Here is a 23,798-nt window from a genome sequence, read left to right as displayed (position 1 = left end):
TGTTAAATCAGTTCTTTTCTTCAGTGTATACAATAGAGGAGTCTGGGTACACAGGCTCACTTCATAACTGCACGAATTGTTCAGCTCAATCTAATCAGTGGCTGACTCAGGATATGATTCAAAAAGCTTTAATACAAATTAATGTAAACAAGGCTCCAGGGCCTGATGGCATACACCCCCGGGTTCTAAGAGAGCTTAGTTCAGTCTTAGACCAGCCCTTATTTCTGATTTTCTCAGATTCACTGTCATCTGGTATGGTACCTATGGATTGGAGAAAAGTTGATGTTATTCCAATATTTAAAAAGGGATTACGATCTCAGCCTGGCAATTATAGGCCAGTAAGCTTGACATCTGTGGTGGGCAAATTATTTGAAGGCTTGTTAAGGGATCTCATTCAAAATTTTGTCCTAATGAATGGCATTATGAGCAACAATCAGCATGGCTTTATGAAGGATAGGTCATGTCAGATAAATTTGATTGCTTTTTATGATGTGGTAAGTAAGATTCTGGACAGTGGGGGGGCAGTAGATGTGATCTATTTGGATTTTGCCAAAGCGTTTGATACCGTGCCCCACAAACAACTGCTTTCTAAACTAACGTCTGTTGGGCTTAATGAAGTCGTTTGCACGTGGATAGGAAACTGGCTACAGGATCGGGTACAGAGGGTGGTTGTTAATGGGACATTCTCTACTTGGAGTAAGGTTCTTAGTGGGGTCCCCCAGGGTTCAGTATTGTCCACTTTTATTTAACTTGTTCATTAATGACTTAGGGGAGGGTGTTGTAAGTAATGTATCAGTGTTTGCAGATGACACAAAATTATCCAGCCCAATTAATTCCATCCAGGATGTGGCATCCTTGTATATTGTATATTGTATTAGAGAGGGTACAGAGAAGGGCAACTAAGCTGGTAAAAGGTATTGAAAATCTTAGCTATGAGGAAAGACTGGCCAAATTGGGGATGTTCACGCTGGAGAAGAGGCGCTTAAGGGGTGATGACTATGTATAAATATATAAGGGGATCATATAATAATCTCTCTAATGCTTTATTTACCAGTAGGTCTTTCCAGCTGACACAAGGTCACCCATTCTGATTAGAAGAAAAGAGGTTCCGCCTAAATATTCGGAAGGGGTTTTTTACAGTGAGAGCTGTGAAGATGTGGAATTCTCTCCCTGAATCAGTTGTACAGGCTGATACATTAGATATCTTTAAGAAGGGGTTGGATAGCTTTTTAGCAAGTGAGGGAATACAGGGTTATGGGAAATAGCTCATGGTCCAAGTTGATCCAGGGACTAGTCCGATTACCATTTTGGAGTCAGGAAGGAATTTTCCCCCCTCTAAGGCAAATTGGAGAGGCTTCAGATAGTTTTTTTTTTTGCCTTCCTCTGGATCAACTGGCAGATAGGTAGTTAAAAAAACAAAAAAAAAACAAAACAAAAAAAAAAAAGGTTGAACTCGATGGACATGTGTCTTTTTTCAACCTTACTTACTATGTTACTATGTATTTTTTGATTAGGCTTGTGGTGCAGTTAGTTCATGTTTATATTTAGTATACAAAATACAGCATTTCTAGCCTTATTCTATTTTAGACTTTACATGCCCTTTAACAAATTTTTATATGATATTCGGTGCATGTATGGTGGAAGACGAGCTGACAGATATCGGCAAAAGGCTTGGATATAGATTGGCTCACCGATTGACCCAGGCAGAACATTTTGATGCCCACTGTTAGTGCTGAATCGTTAGATACAGGTAGAATTCTATTGTTTCTATCTGTATACCTGACAATTCAGCTCAACACGTGTGTATTGAAATGAATGATCTTTCTTGGAAAGATGTTTTACAGAAAAGTTCGTAATTGTTAAGTCTAGGGCCACATTAAGAGTGAGAGAAGAAGAGAAAGTTCAATGGTGGAAAAAAGACAAAAGGGCAATGTGGTTGGGTATGAGGCCCTAGTGCAGTGTTGGACTGGAATGCCAGGGGCCCACCAGAAAACTTTAGATTGTGGGCCCACCGCTAAACCGTGACATGGGCCCACTTTCCAAACTATTATTCCTCCTCTATGAAGTAAAACTCTTTATTCTCCTAGTCTTTTATATATACTACTATACTTTATTATTATTATTATTATTACTATACTATACATCCATTATTAAGCTTCTTTTTTACCACAAAGGAATAGGGAATGACCATAAAATAGGCCAAATGGTTAGAAGCAAGAGGCCCACTGACACCTGGGCCCACCAGGAGTTTTCCTGGTATCTCGGTGGGCCAGTCCGACACTGCCCTAGTGTCAACAACTTTGGTGGGACTGAGATAATTCTAGGACTATTAAGGAACTAGGAATATCTTTTTCACATGTAGCCTTATGATTATTTAAAGGACGTGACAACCAGAAATTTTGCTACTCGACAATTATACAATAGTGTTTACATGAAATCTGCTTCCTCCTGGAACTATTAGATTGGCTCGCAGGTCAGCCTATACAGCTTTTTCCATTATACTACTAAAGATGATTCTTAAATACATGTTCCCTCTGACAGAGTCTTTTGTCCTAAAATATTGTTTGCTTCTCAAAATAATGCATTTTATATGATTATGATTATTTTGATTTTCCCAGAAAAACATGCACAGTTCAAAAAGTTTAGCTTTTTCAAGGTAGGGGAAATGGTTCTCTATAAGAAATATTCAAAAACAAAACTGCATGGGGCACATCTACATAATGCATGTTAATTCAACATATAAAAAGGCCAATGGTACCTTGTCTTTTAGCTCAATCGTCATACACAGAGGGCAGAAATTCTATTCTGCACTAATAACCAACAGTAAAGAGGTAAATTTGAAAAAATGGTGCATCTTAAAATCCCAAAATACTTGTGTTAATAATGCAGTTTTTAAATCAGTTTGTAAGTATGCACAAGCCCTGTTTTGAAGCAATTTGAAAAGATGTTTTTTCCGACCTTTTCAAATGTAAACACCTTTTCAATATTTTGAAGTTAAATATGACAGCCCTTGAAGAGTAGGAACCTTTTCCAATAACGTGAGCATCAACAGAATGTGTAGTAGGAGAAAGCCCTTACAATACTGTCACTTCTGCAGAACCGCTATAAGCCACGAGGGGTTATATATCTATATCTATCTCTATCTCTCTCTCTCTATATATATATATATATATATATATTGATTAGTATTATTTAAGATCTAGTAGTGTACTGGTACCAGTGCAAACAGTTACAGAAGGATTAAGAAAAAGGGAGAAGGAAAAAGAAAGTGGGGCATAAACCATAAAGCATAACTTATTTATTGACTAAAAAGTCCAAAAATACCACAAGAAGCAACATCAGTGTTTAGTCCCTCCTTCCCTGCCAGGAATTCAAATGATGCAGAAAGAGAACTGTTAAAAAGCTGTATTTCAGCATAGTAAATGGCATTTATTCATACGTTTTGAAGAAACCTATAACGGTGATGGGTATATTAGGGGTTTATGTGGGCCACTTTATCAAATTTTGGTTTGGAAGCCAGAGTTCCCCTTTAATATCGTTGTTCACCGAATGTAAATAGGGTGCCACCTTTTCAGGAAAAAAATACCGGCCTTCCAATGTATTTATCATTAGTCCTTATTAATAACATTGGGATCAACCATCATTTTTACCGGCCAGGCTGGCAAAATACCGGACAGGTGGCAACCCTAAATGTAAATATTTGACAATATCATGTTTAAGTGAATGAAATGCGGTTACTGAGGCTCTTCCTCTTCATTTACACGAGTGGGGTCTAAAATGAGCTCCTACAATTAACTTGTCCTTCACCTTCCAATCTGTGAAAGTTATTTTCTTATCATTTCAGCCTTATCTCTTATTCTCACTACAAATCCTCTCTTTAAATCATGCTTGACATACAGACACACCACTTCCCTTTCTTTATGTTTGAGAAATTCAGAGGACTTGTTTTCTGCCTCTCCTTATTTTTCTTATCTCTTCCATGAGGCTGTTTTTGGGACACAAGAGAACAAAGGGATTTCAGACTTGGGAAACAAGTCTGAGCTGAAAAGTAGTTGTGGGACACATTAAGGGTAAGTCCACACAGGGCGTTTTGGGGAGATCTGGTCGGCTGGCGACTAATCGCCTAGTTTTTGCGGCGACCAATCTCCACAAACGCCTTCCCTGAATCTGCGCCGGCTAAAATTAAAAACCGCAGGTGCGAATCACACGTGGTGATTCGTTTTCCGAAGTCGCCCGAAGTTTCCTTGTGAGGCAACTTCGGGCGACTTCGGAAAACGAACCGCCGCGCATGATTAGCGCCTGCGTTTTTTTCGTTTTAGCCGGCGCAGATTCAGGGAAGGTGTTTGGGGAGATTGGTCGCCGCAAAAACGAGCGATTAGTCAAATCTCCCCAAAACGCCCTGTGTGGCCTGACCCTAAGGGTAAGGGCACACCTGGCTAATTGGGGAGATTTAGTCACCTGGCGACCAATCGCCTCGTCTTTGTGGCGATTATCTCCCCAAACGCCTTGCCGCAGGTGACTTTTCATTATAGCCGGTGCAAGACAGAGGGAAGTCAAAGACGAGACGATTAGTCCCCAAATCGCCTGGTGTGCCCTTACCCTAAGGGCAGAGACACACAGTCAGATTTGGGGAGATTAGTCGCCTGGCGACAAATCTCCTCTTCTTCGGGGAAACTAATCTCCCCGAACTGCCTTCCCCTGCCTTTCTGCAGGCTAGAATGAAAATCGCCGGCGCGATGGCACTCGCCACACTTTGTTTTCCGAAGTCTCCCGAAGTTGCCTAACGAGGAAACTTTGGGCGACTTTGGAAAACGAAGCGTTCCGAGTGCCATCCCGCCGGCGATTTAAATTCTAGCCTGCGGGAGGCAGTTCGGGGAGATTAGTCGCCCCGAAGAAGGGCGATTTATTGCTGGGCGACTAAATCTCCCCGAATCTGATCGTGTCTCTGCCCTAAAAGAGTGCAAAGTACAAAAAAATCAGTGCAATTAGCCATGTTTTTTTTAACTACAATGCAACATTCGGTAGGTGATTTCCATCTGAACTAGGACTGCCACAATCTGGCACAAAATGTTGTAGGATTAATTGTTTTCAATGGTTAGTAAACTGTGTGCAAAGGGGCACAACTAGCACTTGCGAGTGAAGGGGCAGCACATGGAGAGGATATAGATGATTTTCAATTGAGTGTGATTCAGCTACCACAATAGCTACAGGCAAAATACACAAAGGGAACCCTGTACTGTACAATGCTCTCTTGTGCCAATATATGCTGCACATTGCCCCTCAAGCCCTCATACACCAAAGTGGGTGCAACTAGTAAATGAATGCACCGCGTTATTATAGAGGGGTACAAGTGGAAGCAAGGGCATTATGTATGACTTCTTCATAGGTTCAATTCTGTGCACATTTTATGATCTCAACTAAGCTTTTACTGTGTTGAATAAATACAATTTTCCACGACTGCTTTTTTTCACCAAGTCAGATACAGTGCTTTCAGGCAAAAGTAAACCATTTCTATTTTGATGACAGTAAATGTATTTAGTGAATAAAACCTGTGCCCTATATTTTTTCCATATTTTTCCCTAGAAATGGTCTGCAAACCCCAATAGAGGAGTATTTGTGTTTTTTTACAGCTGACTTCCTCTAAAATGTTATTTGGCCAGTGTGTTATTGCTGCTTGTCAATAAAACCCACCTGGATTTATAGTTACAGATATGCACTCACAAGGCTCATGGAGCAAATAAACAAACTAGGCAGTGATTTGCTAAGAACCAATAGGGAGCAGACAGGGGAAAGCTCCTGCAGTTTAGTGAAGCAGACTATAGATACAGGTATGGGCTATATTAACCATAATGCTTGGGACCAGGATTTTCCAGATAAGGCATCTTTCTTTAATTTGGATCTTCATACTTTGTATATAAAAAAACAATTTAAACATTAAATAAACCCAATAGGATTGTTTTTCCTCCAGTAAATACCTTAGTTGGGATCCAGTACAAAGTACTATTTTATTATTACAGAGAAAAAAACGAAATATTTTTTTTAAACATTAGAATTATTTGCTTAAAATAAACTCTATAGGAGCTGCCCTTCCTGTAAATCAGAGCTTTCTGAATATTCGGTTTCTGGATAACAGATCCCATGCCTGTACTGGCACACACTGGTGACAAGCAGGACTGATGCACTAGGCATATTAGAAGCGATTACTGGTACTAAAGAGAAGCACACAAGCATTTATAACAAAACAGAACTTAACAGTTTAAGGATTTTCAGAGCCAAAAATCAAAGCAGCTTCTGGGACAAATAAAACTACATACAGAAAAAAAATAAAGGTAAATGATTTAAAACAAATTATGAAAAAAAATGACAGTTGAACAGGGGTTTTATTTAATGAGTTTTATTTATTTTATTTAATAAGCAGCATAGAATCTATAGGGCACATGTACATCTGCAATTGCAGCTAGGTTGACCTACAGCCATTGATGGAAACTAAAAATTTTGCCTTTTCATTTCGGAGAATGTGCTATGACCAAAGGAATGTCACCTGCACCATCTACTAGTGAATGCTGACTTTCTTAAAGCATCCCCTATAGTCATAGGGGCAAATTCAGTAGTGAAAATGAGCAAAACGTCAATTCGCAGGGATATCACTGATTTACTAAAAGGTGTAGAGGACAATTCGCTAGTGAAAGAGCCCAGCGTTAACAAAGTTAACTTTCGCCAGATGAATTTTCGCTCAGGCGAACGATCGTTACTCTGAAAAATTCATCATCAAGTGTGAAGTTTCCACTACGTTAACCTTTTCGCCAGAGTCTGATAAAATGAAGCTACATGACATCATATCCTGAATGCCGGAAAGTAATTGAAAAAAAGTCAAAATGCTGACGTTTTTTCATATTTTAAAGTGGGATTATGTTTAAAATTTGTAACTGTTAAATATATTTAAAACGTTCTTTTTTAAACAATTGGAGCTCATGCCATAGAACACTTTCTTCCTAGCGAAACTTCATTAGTACACGTATGCTTACGTCACTTTGAATAGGGTGGGTACATATAGGTCATATATACGTCTTTATTAGAGATGTCGGTGCAAATGCTTGAAGTGGCCACTTATTATTAAAAATTTCCAAGGACGCAAAATAAAGACAAAAGAGATCCTCTATTGTCTATTTTCATGTCTAGGAAGAAAGTAATACTAGCAAAAGTACGCTTAGAAACTTCACCAGCATTCATCTGCCGAGAAGTAACTTCGCATTTTGATAAATAAGCATATGTGATGTGAATTAACGTCTAACGAAGTTGTGCGAAGTATGGCGCAGCCTTCTGAGGCGAAAATTTGCCCTTTAGTAAATTTGCCCCATAGTCAGTGTAAAAAAATTTGTGAAATATGGTTACATCTGGGGATATTTCCTACTTTGCAAAATGTTTTTCTCTATAAATTTAAAAGATAGAAGATGAACATAGAGATAACCAGTAAATATCTGCCTGTGAAATGTACCAAACCACCACAAATCCAGCTCCAGCTTTCCACCATCCCTGGTCAAGTGCCAGCTCATCAAGCTTCTCAGTTTTCTTCATAGCAAAATGGGACCGTAAGGGGCTTATTTCTAAAGCATCAATAGAAATTATTACTGTACTATACTACACTGATGCACATTGTAAGAAAATGTCGATATTACCATCAATGGGAGTTGGGAGGGAAGTGAATTGAACTGTCAACGTAGCAAAGGAAAAAAATTAATTGTAATCTCAGGTTTGACAATTTATAATTTGACAGATATATTAGTGGAGGGTCTTAAAATGTTTCCTTTTGCCAAACAAAATGCATTCTACAAGAAATAATGGGATTTGGCCAGGTCTTGGCTGGCAGGGACTTTTCAGTTAATATTTTGTTGAAGTGGAAAATAAGTTCTTTATAGGGTGGAGAAAATAAAAATAGACAATGCAGAACAAAATTATATGAGAATAAACCAACTGATACAAAAGTCATGATTATTAAGTACAGGAACAAGTGTAAATCCCAATGTTTTTCTACACTCTTTGCCTTGCACTTTCCTGACTTGCTACAGGTGTTTGTGCTCGCTGGTTTTACCCCTATGGATACAGCGTTGCCTCACCTATAAGGGACAAGGTAGGGGTCGCACATAAACATCCCCCCTCCTGACTCCTACTGTCCTCTAACTTACCGATCATTTAAATGAAACCATGTACCTAGTGCCTTTCCTATATTCTTTTCAGTGTGTTTTTGTTTCATACATGACACCTGCATGGAAAAAAGGACTTTTTAAGGGCTAGTGTGCAATGCATTGCTGGGAACTAAGTTAATGAAGACTAAAGAAACATATTTGCCAAATAATGACAAACTGATCGATAAGTTATTGTAGAGAGAGAAGGGTGGTACTTACGAAGGAAATATTCGGCAGTATCTGCTTCATAATCTGTGTCCTCTGGAAAGTGGTCAATCTGTTTGCACATGCCCTTAAAATTACCTAAACGGAAAAAAAGACATTTATTTTACATTTATCTTGTTACTGAACAAGCGCCAACAACATCTGAATACTCTCAATACATATCAACAGTTAGGGCCCATTCATTATGGAGTTTTAGTGGTATTAGAGGTTTTTGAGACCAATATTAACCTCAATTTCTCTAAAACCACAAATGCCATGAAAGTTAATAAAAGATCCAAATTTAAAAAGTACAAACGAAAAACAAAAGTAACTTACCAGTAAAACATATGACATTATATTATTGGCCAGGCCATTGTTTCAGATTTCAGAATTTCGTCAGAGCTATGACATATGGAAATCAAATTGGGAAGCGAGGCAACTCCAGGTTCATATCCAAAAATGAAAAATAACCATTGGGCATGCCAAGCACTTGTTGTACAGCCCTTTACTGAAGAAAACTGCAGAAAGCCTTAGGGTAGGGGCACATGCGAAGATTCGGGGAGATTTAGTCGCCTGGTGACAAATTGCCTCTTCTTCGGGCGACTAATCTCCCCTACAAGCCTTCCCGTCGGCTAGACTCTAAATCACCGGTGGGATGGCACTCGGAGCACTTCGTTTTCTGAAGTCGCCCAAAGTTTCCTCTTGAGGCCCCCTTAGAGCAATGCCATTTTATAGCATCCCCCTCCCACAAGAATGATTGTAAGGCAAAAATAGCAGTGAAATTAACACTATTTGTGCAGATAAACTCAAATAACTTCTGTTCATTTTTGAAAAGATACACAAAAGATCCAAAGAGTGGGAGAAAGTAAAAAAAAAAAAAAAAATATGGTCCATGCACACTATTAGTAAGAAAAAGTAAAGTCACAAAAACAAGGCGGAGGCATTTTCAATACATTTATTACACCTGTAAATTGCTAATGTTTTGATGTTTTATGACAATCCCTAAACCCCAGGGTACACTGTTCCTTGGGTATTAAGGAGAGGGCCAGCAAGGAAAACAACGATAGGCAGATGCTGGATACAGCTAATGGGGCACAGATTATTGGTGTCTGCTGCTGCACACCAGGATTTATCATGAAAAAAGTTAATTATTTATTTTATATATATATATATATATATATATATATATATATTAATGTTGTGAAATATGAAATAATATAAGGATATATATATATATATATATATATATATATATATATATATATATATATATATATATATATATATATAATACACAAAAGCTATGAATATCTTGTAAATGATATCCTTATAAATGGTGAGTTCTGATGTCATAACTTAAAAACAGTGAGTTCTGATGTCATTTCTGTCACATGACTCACTGAAACTTGTGTATTATAATAAATAAAGTACGCCCAGTTGCAAAATATGAGGATATTAGAAGTTACCTCGGAGTTCCATGACCTGTATAAAAACAGCCTTCAGCCGTGTTTATATGGTCATGAATCTCCTTGGTGACTTATAATATCCTTATAATTTACAAGAGGGGGTACTTTATTATATATAGCGAATAAAGTACCCCCTCTTTTAAATCATAAGGATATTATAAGTCACCAAGGAGTTTCATGACCATTTTTTTATACAGGTCATGGAACTCCGAGGTAACTTCTAATATACATATATTTTGCAACAGGGGGACATTATTTATTATAATACACAAATTTCAGTGAGTGATGTGACTGGGTGTCAAGTGCACAGCTTAAAGGAAACATTTTTCCTTGGGGGGAAACTTTCTGAAATGAGTAAATCAGTGTAATTAATTGTCCTCTGCATCTGTCTGAGGAGGTTACATTAGCCCCTAAACGTAGAATTTTCACTTTATTTCTATGTGCTGCTTCCTGGAAGGATAAATGCCTCGAATTTGAAAAACCTTGTAACTCTGCAACCTTCTGTTGGCCGGAACATGTCGTGCTTTTAGCCCGTTCAACCCCAGAACAGAGCGTCTATCTCAAGACGGATCTATGAAGTTCTCTCTCATGCAAATTTGCTTTCATTCTTTTGCTGCTGATGAATAGATTGTTCTATGTGTACGTACAGCAGTGATGACCCATGTGCAGCTGTACAGCTGCTGTTGTTAAAGTATAACTCTCATCATCTGCAGTCAAGCGCTCATCAATGCCTATTGTGGATTTTTACGTGTGCTAAGTGCCTGGAATTGTGGCGAACATTGTTGTGTGAGTTGTCGTGGGCAAAACACCTGCACTAGGAAATCCATACGGCACTTTAATCTGAATTCCCCCAGCGTGTGCGTAAAATGTGCCAAACACTGTAGAACACAACTTGCTTCTTTATAATCTGTGAATTTTATTCAATTAAAGAATATGCTCTCAGTTTACTAAAGAAATAGAGATATGAGGCCTATGTGTTTCAAATGTGGGCCCATGGCACACTATAAGTCATAAAATGATAAATAGAACTGTGAACCAAAAGCCCCTTGGTCAGTGGCTTAACTACAGAGGAAACAGACCCCGTCCTGGTGAACAGGGTGCCCAGACCCAGTGTCGGACTGGGACACCAGGCGCCCACCCAAAAACCTTTGACCAGGGGCCCACCAATTAATCTTAGACAAGGGGCCCACTCTTAGTAGTATTATTCTTCCTCTCCTCACTCAAGCAATTTTCTCCTAGTCTCTTTTCTTTACATACTATAATCTATTATTCCAACTATTTAGCCTCTTTGTTCTCATAGAAATAGGGAATGGCCATGAAATAGGCCAAATGTTTAGCAGCATGAGGGCCCACTGACACCATGGCCCACCTGGACTTTTCCTGGTATCCCAGTGGGCCAGTCCGACACTGCCTAGACCACAAGCTCTGTGGCAGGTGAAGAGGGGCAGAGTTGATGGGAAACTCTGGAAGTGGGTGAGGAGTAGGTGGCAGGGAGCGGGGAGTGGATGGACAGGGGGCAGGGAGTAGGTGGAGGCACAGGGAAGGAGGATGGGGATCACAATGTGATGGGGCCCCTTTGAAGATTTATTTGCAAGGGGGCCCAGTGCATTCTAGTTACACTACTGCCCTTGGCCAAAAATTAGTGCCCCAAAACACATCAGGACATATTTTTCTGCTCAAGATAGTAGATCCGCTCCCGCCAGTTGTTACCTCCTTTACATATTGCACTATGGGGGAATAAGGATGGCATTTCCCTTGGATACACTACAATTCCCAGTTAATAATCAGAAATCTTGCTCTTAAAGTTACCATAGGCAGCTTTTTGCTAACCTGTGTTCTCATTCCTTTAAGAAAAAACGAGTTGTCAGAATCCTTTCCCCTTTGGTGGTCACTTGTGTTAAAGAATATATTTAGGAAAGGTTAAATGAAGAAACTATAAAGATGCTATTTAGAATTACCTATAGGAATAAGAGTTCTTAATTTGTCGAACAGAAAGATTTCGCTAAGGTCTCACCTAATTAGATGCCCTACATACAGCAGTTCTTTCATACCTCTAGATTTGTTGCTCTCAAGTGAAACAATGGAAGCCTGATTGGCCTTCTGCGCTTAATGCATGCCAACATTGCTGGAAATCCAACAAGCGTCATCCAATTAATGGGATAGTTAAAACCATTAGCTCTAGGACCTCAATGTCCAGCTCCATTGCTGTGTTGCTGATAACACTCGCTGGTTGATGGGCAGGTATTGTGAGCACTTTAGTGACTTGAACTAAAACAAGCACAGCCACTAGGCACAAAATATTAAACTACCATGCACAAATCATTTTCAAATGGTCTGGTAATGACAATGTTCCATTTAAACCTATTTAGTAGGGGATCCATTATCCAGAAATCTCCAAATTACAGAAAGGCTGCCTCCCAAAGACTCACATAGACTCCAATCTTTTTCTCTGTAATAATAAAACAGTACCTTGTACTTGATCCCAACTAAGATATAATTAATCCTTCTTCGAAGAAAAAACGCTTATTGGGTTTATTTAATGTTTACATGATTTTCTAGTAGACTTAAGGTATAAAGATCCAAATGTTATTTTACCTGAGCATTCTGGATAACAGACCCAATACCTATAATACAAATCATGAGCCTTGTATTTAACACATGCCATAGAGTAGGGATCCCTTTGCCCACAACACATGGGCCACTCTATAAAGATCCAAATGTTATTTTACCTGAGCATTCTGGATAACAGACCCAATACCTATAATACAAATCATGAGCCTTGTATTTAACACATGCCATAGAGTAGGGATCCCTTTGCCCACAACACATGGGCCACTCTATAATTCTAGGCCAATATGGGATATAATAGGCATCTTTGTACTTTTCCTAGTGAAGGAAAAAGACTTATAGGCAGTCGTATAGTGGAGTTCACTCAGGTGCAGATTAATGCATAGGCTACCATAGGCTATAACCTAGGGGCCTATCTAGCTTTTTACATTTATTATTTCTATTTTCTATATTTATTTTTATTTGCACTGCTGCTTCTGGTCTGATGAACCTGCTGGAAGAAGAAGGCAGGCAAGGCGCATGCATGTGCCGTTATTTGTGCAGATACAGTGACATTACTGGTGCCTGCCAATCCTGACCCAATCTTAGGTGCACGTGTGCCTAAAAACTGGACCCAGCAATATAAGGGGGGTCCTGTATGGACATAGCCCCACTAGGAGTTATATGGCAGTGCTCACACCATGTGTGATTTGGGGGGACAAGAGACACACAAGGGATGTTTTATACTCCTTCCCATGTGCTACTGAATAGCTTGCAAATGATTGTAGGCCACTTAGCCCCCACCTCACACAAACCATCGCTGTGGCTGGGAAGAGATGTGTGAAAAGAAAGAAAAGGGAAGTGTGCCCAATCTGTGTATAAATCATTTTATTCCCAAAAAGCTCTTATTAACGCCACATCATTCTACACCTCAGTGTTAAATAGGCCCAATGAATGGACTTCTCTCTCTGCCTAAATATAGCCAAACTGTGGCACGCTGGTCCAATAATTATATAATAACAGGAACAATTTGCAGATTCTGGCACAGGTAGCGGATTCTGTGAAAATACTGGAGGAACACACAATCGTTCCTGCCCTTGAATAGAAATATTGTTATAATTTGCTTTCATTCATCCCAAACATTCACTGTGTTGTATATGTGTCTCAATGTTCTTCATAAATAGAGTTTCTAAACTCTAATAGTTTCCTGCTAAATGATGTAAACTGTACATAATGGGGTGGAATAAGCATACCATCATATTTGTATGGCAAATGTCTGTATAGACTGAGGGGAATACTTATATGGTTTGTTTCGACTGCATGTATGTGTTGAAAACTATTAGTGCCATTCAGACTAATAAGAATACTAGTAGCACTATAGTGATGGTTTGGCTTTCATTCCTGCAGCTGACTGTTGACTCTTTATACAGATCTACTCCATAAAGTCCCATATCCTTCCATAACCCTATTATGCTCACCTGTTGTTTACTCCATTTGTCCCCCATATGCTCCTTTGTTTGCTGCAGTGTAAAGCATTGCTGCGTTGCAGATGTTAGGCGACCTCAGTCCTCACCCACTCATCCTAAGGGGCTTGTTAGTGTGTTTGATCCCCAGTCCCGTGTATGAATGGATAACAGCTCAGGCTTTCAAATCAATAATTACAATAATTGTAGCTGCTATTAGAGTAATTTCTGAGGGTGTGATTAATTGCTTGGTGGCTTAGAGTCTCGGTCACAGTTCCTTGGCATCCAACTGGTGACAGCAGCAGGAACGTTTAGTAATATATAGAATTTAGCAGCAGGGCCGTCTGGGGGCGCTTCCATTGCTGCAGCGGAAGACTGACAAGAGGAGAGAGAGAGATCGAGCGAGAGCATGAAGAATGGGAAAGCAATAGGAAGAAGTAAAGAAATCAGAGGTTCAGGGGAAAATGCAGAAGCAACTAGCACAGTCCAAGAGGGGAAATGGCAGTTAGGCTTATTAGAAACAAGGGCAAGTGCAAAAGCCAAGAGAATGGCAGGCATTTAGGTTCCCCTAACATAAAGGAAACAAAAGAATTGACAACCCCCGAGCTGAACAATAACTTTCTGACAGATGAATAGCACAAGAACAGCTGGAGGGCTGCAACTTCCTTGATATAAATACAGAAAACATCCATTGAGTGTTCCAAATAGCATAATATTTAGTGTGCACTTGTGCTCTACACTATTGGCCAAGGATGCCCCATGAGGCTCTGACCTACCCGAAAACAATGGAAGTAAAGAGAGGACTGAAAAACACTGACATACAGCACTGTAGTTAGGTAAAATAACCTCACAACTTGCTTGCTTGTACTGGTAGAGAGTAGAGAGTTGCTACTTACGATAAGCCCCGACTAGAAAACCTGAGTGGCTGAAAGAGCACTACCATAGTTTTTATATGGCTAACTACAGTAAAACCTCAATTTTACATCCCCTGATCATGTTTTCCCTAAATTTAATTTTTTTTCTATTTCTTTGTGGTCACACCTATAAATTATATATAATCACCTGATTTTACACAATTTTTCTGGTCCCCTAAAAAAACTAAAATGAGGGTTCTGCTGTGTGTCCATGATTCTCAGTGAGTTCCCCTTTGTAACATTTCTTTGATATCTCATTGAAAGTAATCCAGCTGTGTACTTTATCTGTGATCTACACCCCCCCCCCCGTTCACCTGTTTAGTAGAATTTTTCTTACATTCTTCTAATCTTTGTAGATCTCTTCATGGTCTGTACTGTAGAGAATGTGTAGGCCACATGACGTAAGGATGGAGTAAGGACGACTGAATTTAGGTTGTACATTTGGCTTTACTCTGACTGGTGGCCTGGTCACAAAGAAACTTTTCATTTTCAAGAATTAATACATGTACTAGGTTTTCTCACAGACGAATGTTTAAAAGTCTAAAATATAAGTCTGTTTTTTCTATGTGTTCTACATGAGAGGGTTGTGATACATATATACGTGTGTACATATTAAGAGTTGTTTATACATTTATATATATCATGTACCACCTGTGTTACCTCAGTATATGGTCATAGTTTGCTAAACGTGATCCTGTATTTTAAAACTTTTTGAAAAAGGAAATAAGGATACCAACAATAATGGGATGAGAGCTTGTTTGGACTTGAACCAACTGGTTGGCCATTGGGAGGGATCCCCAACCTTTTCTACCAGTGAGCCACATTCAAATTTTTTAAAAAATTTTAGGAAGCAACACAAGCATACAAAAGTTCCTGGGGGTGCCAATTAGCAGCTATGAGTGACTATTGGTAGCCCCTGTCAACCTACTAGGGTTGCCACCTGGCTGGTATTTTACCGGCCTGGCCGGGAAAAATGATGCTTGATCCCAATGTTATTAATAGGGAAAAAAGATAAATATATAGGAAGGCTTGTATTTTTTTCCAGAAAAGGTGGCAACCCTACAACCTACAGGAGGTTCTGTTTGGCAGTACAACTGTTTTTATGCAACTAAAACTTGCCTCAAAGCCTGGAACTCATATGTAAGCATCTGCTTTGAGGCCACTGGGAGCAACATCCAAGGGGCTGGTGAGTAACATGTTGCTTACGAGCCACTGGTTGGGGACCACTGATCTCAGTACGTCTGCTGAACTGAAATGAAATTTATGCTGACCCTTACAAGCTAGAAGAAACTTCAGAGAGAGAAAACCATCAACAGAGAGGAACAAACCTAAGAATAAACTATCATTCAGGACTGATCTTTCTCTCTACTAGTATTATTCAGTATGAAGGCTGTTTCAGGTTGTAATTTACATTTTTTTGGGGGTGTTCATTAGCATTCTATAAACATAGTACAGCCATACATGAGTGTTGAACAGCTGCTTTTGTAAGAGTTATTGAAGTACAAGCTCCAGCACTTATAGTACCACCCACTGAATGTTGTCTTCTGGCATATCTAGTTCCACAGCAGATAAAAGCTTTTATTTAAGATGGACCCTTATAATATCTGGTTAATATAGTGCTGCACCACCACAAAGGGCAGCCATACTTTTCTTCCAAATAAAGAGTATTAATGGACACTTGAAGTAATTTATATTTGTTTCCGACTGAAGACAGCTTTCATTCCCTTTGATAGTTAAAGCCTAGATGTGTAACAGCATCCTATACATGATTTACTGTTGGAACAATCTTGGAAAAGAAATGAAGGGAGAAACATGGCACCGATGGCAGCCATACGATTAGAGAACGTGTGGGAGAACCATAGAGAGAAACCACCAGGGAGCAACCGAGTGAGGTCTAGTCTACATTATCCAATCAATATGAGCAGAGGAGTGTATCCAACCCATGTTCCTCACATGTACAAGGAGCTTGGGAAATGCAATGACCTATATTAACTAAGCCATGCAGTGTATTATATAATGCTGCAAATTGTAACCGGTCTTGTACTCTTGGGCACAGGGAAATTACACGACTTGTTTAAGGTCACAACGAGTTGCTGGTGAAATTGAAACAAGGCCTTCCTGGTTCATAGCCTCTTGACTTGGCACAGCAGGACTTCTTTAGTAAGGAGTCGTTATGAGATAGGTGAAAACTAAAAAAGGCTGGACAAATGTTCATGGACCAAAATGTGGGATATCTAAGTGCAGAACATGTAGAATAATGCTGCCAAACTGCCATGGACCAATTGCTTGTATGTCTGGATCCCTGGGAGGACAGGAGACGGACTAATGATCCCAGACATACACTAAATTAAATATAGAAATCAAGAAATGTCTTGCTTATTAGACGGCGGTAACTGATACCTCTGCAATAGAATAACAGAGACGTAATTCTGATCAGAAGCCAAAATACAGATCTCAGCCCAAGTGTCTGAGTCAGCAATAATGAGCAAGTGATCAACTCATGCCTAATATCTGGCATAGGGGTTAGACCCAAAGATAAGAGGTTGGTAACCCCCTTCTTAATGTGCTGAAAGGATAAAACTGTCTCTGGCTTTTGATATCTTTGTTTCTTCACTTACCTACAGTATGGTCATTTCCCAGGAGCACGTTATTCTACCCAAATATTTTTGGTTGTTTTCAAGAATCCCAGGACCTTAGTGCTTCAATGCAACAATGGCATACACTGTACAGAAGCATCATGGGGTTAGGCAAGAGGGAACATCTGTAATCCTGCCAGCTAGAACTACAACACCCCTAATGAATAGCAAAGATATATAGCTATTATTACAGAATGTAATTGCATCTAATGAAGTGTCTTTCAGCAATGGAATTACCCAGCTCTTATTAAGCCCTACAAAATGCTGGCAGAGGGACTCATTTACAAAGGAGGCATACAGGTTAATGTGATAGAAAGTTTGCCCAAGTTTAGTTACCATAGCGATCAGATATTTGTATTCCAACAGCCAGCCAGTAAATGATACCTGCTGATTGGTTGCTATGGGTTACTAGAGCAGTACCATCTTTTTCAATACATAATCCCAGTAGTGTATGATCTGCTTCCTTTTTGTGGACTAATTGCTAAACCTATTTGTGATACTTGTACAGCTATACTATTTGCACAGACCACTCCACTATGATACAGGTATTGGATCCGTTATCTGGAAACCCATTATCTGATTTATGGAAAGGCCATCTCTCCTAGACTCCATTATAATGACATAATCCAATAGACTCCATTATAATCACATAATCCAAATGTTTAACAATGAATTACTTTTTCTCTGTCATAATAAAACAGTCGATTTCACTTCCTCCAAACTAATATAATGTATTCTTATTGAAATCAAAGCCAGTTTATTGGGCTTATTTAATGTTTACATGATTTTCTAGTAGACATAAAGTATGAAGATCCAAATTATGGAAAAATCTGTTATCCAGAAAACTTTAGGTTCCAAGCATTCTGGATAACAGGTCTCATATCTGTACTATAATCTAGAATTAGCATGGATATTGGTATATAGAGTTTATATATGCAAGAATATGGATAGGTCAGAATGAGTGTGTGTATATACTGTATGTGTACTGGGGGTTATTTGGAGGGGTTGAACTTCTTGGCATATCAGGATTAAAGTGTAAATGAAGTTCCACTGGGATGTGGTGTCATTGCAGTAAAAATACAGAGAGGAATTATGATATGATATGAATAAAACTGCCTGATTTTGGTGGCATATTGAAATTAAAGGGGTTGTTTACCTTTAATGAACTTTGAGCATGATACAGAGAATGATATTCTGAGACAATTTGCAATTTCATTTTTAATTATTCGTGGTTTTTGAGTTATTTAGCTTTTTATACTGCAGCTCTCCAGTTTGCAATTTCAGCAATCTGGTTGCTAGGGTACAAATTACCATAGAAACCATGCATTAAATTGAATAAGAGACTGGAATATGAGTGGGATAGGACCTGATTAGAAATATGAGTAATAAAAAGTAGCAATAACAATACATTTGTAGCCTTAGAGAGCATTTGATTTTTAGATGGGGTCAGTGACCTCTACTGGAAATCTGGAAATAAATAATAATAATAATAATAAAAAAAACTATATAAAAAAAAGAAAAAAAACCAAGGCCAGTTGAAAAGTTGCTAAGAATGAGCCGTTCTATAACATACTAAAAGTTAACTAAGGGGAACCACCCTTAGAACTTGATCTGACTGTATAAACAGACTAGGCCCCTACTGCTTTTTCCATGAATATATTACAATGAAAGTGAGGGTTGAACCTGGCAACAAATACGGCAAAACAATGAACTTGTATTTGTACCTTCATTTATTTATAACATGCTCCACTTTTGGCAAGAAGGCACATATTTATCAAAAGGTAATTCTCCGCAGAATTCTCACAAAAATACTACAAAATATTTTACAACTTAATTCGGGAGTATTTCATAAGGGCAAGGATCTAAGAAGGGAGTAGATGGGGGATTTACTTGCTTATGAGAAGCAGTTGTAGGTAGAAAGATATCAGGTACAAAAGGGTAAAAAAATGATCTCAGTTGGGCATAAAGTTACCAGCAACAATTTTTTTGCACTATGGCCTTGTAGCAAAAACAGCAAATAAATGATTAAATTCTACCCAATTAATTAACCTGTTATGCATCAAAACAAATAAATCAACTTGCTACTCATGAAGTAAAGCAGACAGACATTATTATTAACATGTATTTATATAGCGCCAACATATAGCGTAGCACGAGACAGCATGAGATGTTTACAAACCTAGAACCAGTCCTTTCTACTGTAAAAGCATTTCATGTTCACAAAGCTTCATGTTCCCCTCTCTAATACTGTATTCAACTGTCTGCTCTACTCCTCATACTGCATTTAACTGCCTGCTTCCCTCACTCATACTGCAATCATTTGTTTTATCCCCTCTCTCACACTGCATTCAACTGCAACTGCCTGTTTCCCTCTCACACTGCATTCAACTGTATGCTCTCCTCTCTCATACTGCATTTAACCACATGCTCCTCTGAAGGGGCGATCCGCCAATGGGGCGAGCTGAGGTGCTCGCTTAAGGCGGCAGCACTAGCTAGGTTTCCAGGGGCAGCAAAAAGCCGCTCCTGGTGCCTTTAAGAGCCGAATTTCAGGTTTTTAAACTTGGAAATTCGGCTTTACTAGGACGAGAGAGCGCAATTGCACTATTGCACTAGCGTTGCTGCCTCCCCACACGGAAATATAATCGGGCTGGGGGGGCGGCATTACAGGAGCCGCCTCAGGCGGCAATTACCACAGGATCGGCGCTGCTCCTCTCTCATATAATGCATTCAACCCCTTGCTCCCCTCTCTGAATACTGCATTCAACTGCATGCAGGGGCGATCCTGCCCAATTTGCTGCCCGAGACGGCCTTCGTTTTTGCCGCCCCCCCGCCTCTCACCTTTAGCACCGGACGGGTCCACGTCGCTAGTGCGCTGCTGCCTGAGGCGAGTGCCTCAATTCGCCTCATTGGGGGAGCGACCCTGACTGCATGATCCCCTCTGTCGTTCTGCCTTGAACAGCTTGCTCCCCTCTCTCATGCTTCATTCAACTGCCTGCTCCATTCTCTCATACTGCATTCAACTACATGCTCCTCTCACTCATACTGCATTCAACCACCTGCTCCCCTCTCTTATACTGCATTCAACTGCCTGCTTCCCTCTCTCAACTGCCTGCTTCCCTTTCTCATACTGCATGCAACTGCATGCTCTCTTCTCTCATACTGCATTCAACCGCCTGCTCCCCTCCCTCGTACTGCATTCAAATCCATGCTCCCTCTATCATACTGCATCCAACTGTCTGCTTCCCACTCTCATATTGCATTTAACCACATGCTCCTCTCTCATATACTGCATTCACCTGCATGCTCCCCTCTCTCATACTGCAATTAACTACATCCTTCTCTCTCTCATACTGCATTCAACCCCATGTCTCCCTCTCTCATACTCGATTCAACTGCATGCACCCCTCTCTCATACTGCATTCAAGTAGCTGCTCCATTCTCTCATACTGCATTCAACTGCATGCTTCCCTCTTTCATACTACAATCAACTGCCTGCTCCCTTCTCTCATACTGCATTCAAATCCATGCTCATGCTCTCATACTGCATTTAACTGCTTACCCCCCCCCCCCATTTATCATACTTTATATCCATAGATAACCCTTTTGGATTTTGTTGTTACTGGTCCTTTTAGATTTGAGGCAATCAATGTTTGTTACACTGACTAAACTTCACGCTATTGTCGCACGAGAGACACTGCAGAATTAGGATTTGTTCCGGCTTAAGCTGTTGATGCATTCTGCTTCCTTAATGTTTTTGGTTTGGAACTTAATTGATTTTTGATCCCATAGTTCTTTACAATGTTTCTCTGCGTCAGCACCACCGTTGTGATTAGACATTGTATTCCGCTGAGAGCTCTGAGTGTTATTAGTGTGTTCCCACTACAAGCCGCTGCTTCTGAATGTGGACAATTGCGCCTTTGCCCAGTTGACGGAAGATGAACCGTGGAAGTGATGACAGATGATAAATGATGAACTGGTGGGCAGTTTGATGAATGAGTGTGGGAACTGTAATTAAGATGTAATTGTATAACCTCATTGAGATGTTCTGAAATAAATGTTCTTGAGATCTGAACATCGCCGTGAGTATGGCAGTCGTCTCTATATAAATAAAGGCTCAGCTTTCACCTACATGTGAATTTATCAATTTGTGTAATAAACGTGAAGCTGTGTGTAAAATCTTCTGTAAAAACTGGAGGAAAGTTACACTGTTCTACTTAATGTTAGGCTAGAGTAAAATTACGGAGTAAATTAAAGTACATACTGTAATAAATTACATCAGCCTTTCTGATTTTAATCGTTATGCCAACATCTGAGGTGTAAAATGGTGTCGATCAAAACATACACCTTCATTAACGTTATCACTGTTTATTTGGTCTATATACTATATCCAGAGCAGGAGTTGCCTCAATGGCCAAAACACCTTCCGGCAGGTTGTATTTCTTTTTGTATTACTGTTATTGATGATATATATATATATATATATATATATATATGAACATATTTCACATACCATTGGGCAGGACACTTTTATAGTGGTAAGATTCAAAATAACCCCATTAGAATAAGAGAGCAAGGTATTTGTTATACTGTTATTTTCTTTTTGGGCCTTACAATTAAAAAAAACCCCTATAGTTAAAGACTATATTAGTTACACAAAACAGCTTTGCTCCTTTTATGTGCCTTATACAGTAGATAAAATACACGGCATTGCCGCTCTGATTCAGGTAAGATTATAAGTGGGCCCTATGAATTGAAATACTTTTTTAAATGGGTTAGTGTGCCAAAGATGAGCCATGCCCCAGATCTGCCCCGGCCATACCCAGTTACAACCTTAGGGGGTTATTTACTAAACTCCGAATGCAAAAATCCTGTATGATTTTTTTTTTCATAAAATCAGACTTTTTAAAAATCACGAATTTTTTGGAAATTTTTTAAACCCTGAGGATGGAAAAGTCTGAATCAGAAAATCCAGCATCTCAGACCTGTCGAGGCTGCATATAAGTCAATTGGAAAAGTCCCAATGATTTTTAGATGTGCGATAGATTTTGTGCGATACCTCGAAGTTTTCGGGTAAAAATGTAATAATAAATAAGCGTAAAATACCTGAGCGTATTTGACCGAAGTTTGTAGCAGAAAATGTTGAGATAAAATCTGACTTTGATAAATAACCCCCATATTAATATGACCAAAGCACTGTCCGCTCTCCCTACATGATGAAGCTTTTGGGGCCATCTATAAAGAGCTGTCCTGCTAATACTAGGATATTTAGTGGTATGTATATGTATTTTTCCACTTTCCAATCTCCTGCAGCAAATTCTGGGCTTTGTGTAAAGCACTGCAGTTATCAAGCACATGTAGGAGCACCACCTCTAGGATTCAGCCAAACCCCAGAGAGTTTAACAGGACTCAGAGTTGGCCAAGTCCTCTCTTTGTAGCTGAATTTCCATCCCTAAAATCACACGACCCTAAAATGATGGTCAGCTGACAGCGAGAACTTTTTTTTAAATCATCCATTTGTTTTGTTAATTTCACTTCCATTTAAATATAAAAATTAGGGTTTGGTTTAGGTATTTGGTCATTTTTTTTATCAAGGATTGAGTATACAACTGAATCAAAAAAAAAATGATGGATTCGGACCACTACATGTTAACTTTCATGAAAGAAAAGCACTGTATAGTGTGCCCAGTACAGAGAGTGGAGAAATCATCCCTTTTTACTTACATGCCTAATTGACTTCATGACCTACTTCCAGCTTATGTTGTGGATCAGATAAAAGGGGAGGTGACATGGTAACTGGGAAAAAGAACTAGTTTTAGGGTAGGGCAAATTGGGCACTTTCCTTGGTCCCCAAGCATCACAAGGTCCCTTGGTGAAGAAGACATAGTTGAAGGAGACATATAGGATACATGAAAAATCCCTTATTTTATAGGCAATAGTGTATAATATATGGTGCTGGTTTTACTTTTGGCTGTAAATTAATATTGGTTTCAAAAATGGCCCTTTTATTTGAGCTCCCCATAGATATTCTCTTGTCCTTGTCTGTGTTTCAAATGAGGAATAGGAGTGTCCTAACGGGCCCTGCCAGAGGTACAGAGGGAGGGCGACAGCCAATCACAGCCCTGCAGTCACACAAGCAAAGACAGGTTTCAGTTCCCTATCAGGTCCTGCTAGCTGCTGATTGGTTCCTATTCTACAATGCAGTGAGCTGAGTAACCGCCGGCTCCCCTGCACAGCCAGAGAATTCAGGGAGCAGAACATGGAAGAGAAGAGATGGATTATGAGGGGTTTTGCAGAAATATTCAATAAATCAGCCTGAAACACTACATTTTGAAGCACAATTATTCTATATTTAAAAGAGTATAATGCACTGGTATGTTCTACCTTT

The 23,798-nt window shown here is 39.4% G+C and overlaps 1 protein-coding gene across 1 annotated transcript in view; it reads right to left on the bottom strand.

The window, feature by feature from the left end:
• LOC108715802 (voltage-dependent calcium channel gamma-2 subunit) overlaps positions 1-23,798 on the bottom strand; it is a 59,142-nt gene that overhangs the window by 2,939 nt on the left and 32,405 nt on the right. The window contains exon 2 of the mRNA XM_018261276.2: positions 8,403-8,486. Coding sequence (XP_018116765.2) covers positions 8,403-8,486 — 84 coding nt within the window. The remainder of the gene's footprint in view (positions 1-8,402; positions 8,487-23,798) is intronic.

The sequence above is a fragment of the Xenopus laevis genome, chromosome 4S, assembly GCF_017654675.1.
Source record: "Xenopus laevis strain J_2021 chromosome 4S, Xenopus_laevis_v10.1, whole genome shotgun sequence".
Taxonomy (NCBI): domain Eukaryota; kingdom Metazoa; phylum Chordata; class Amphibia; order Anura; family Pipidae; genus Xenopus; species Xenopus laevis.
This window is presented reverse-complemented; position numbering and strand designations above follow the sequence as displayed.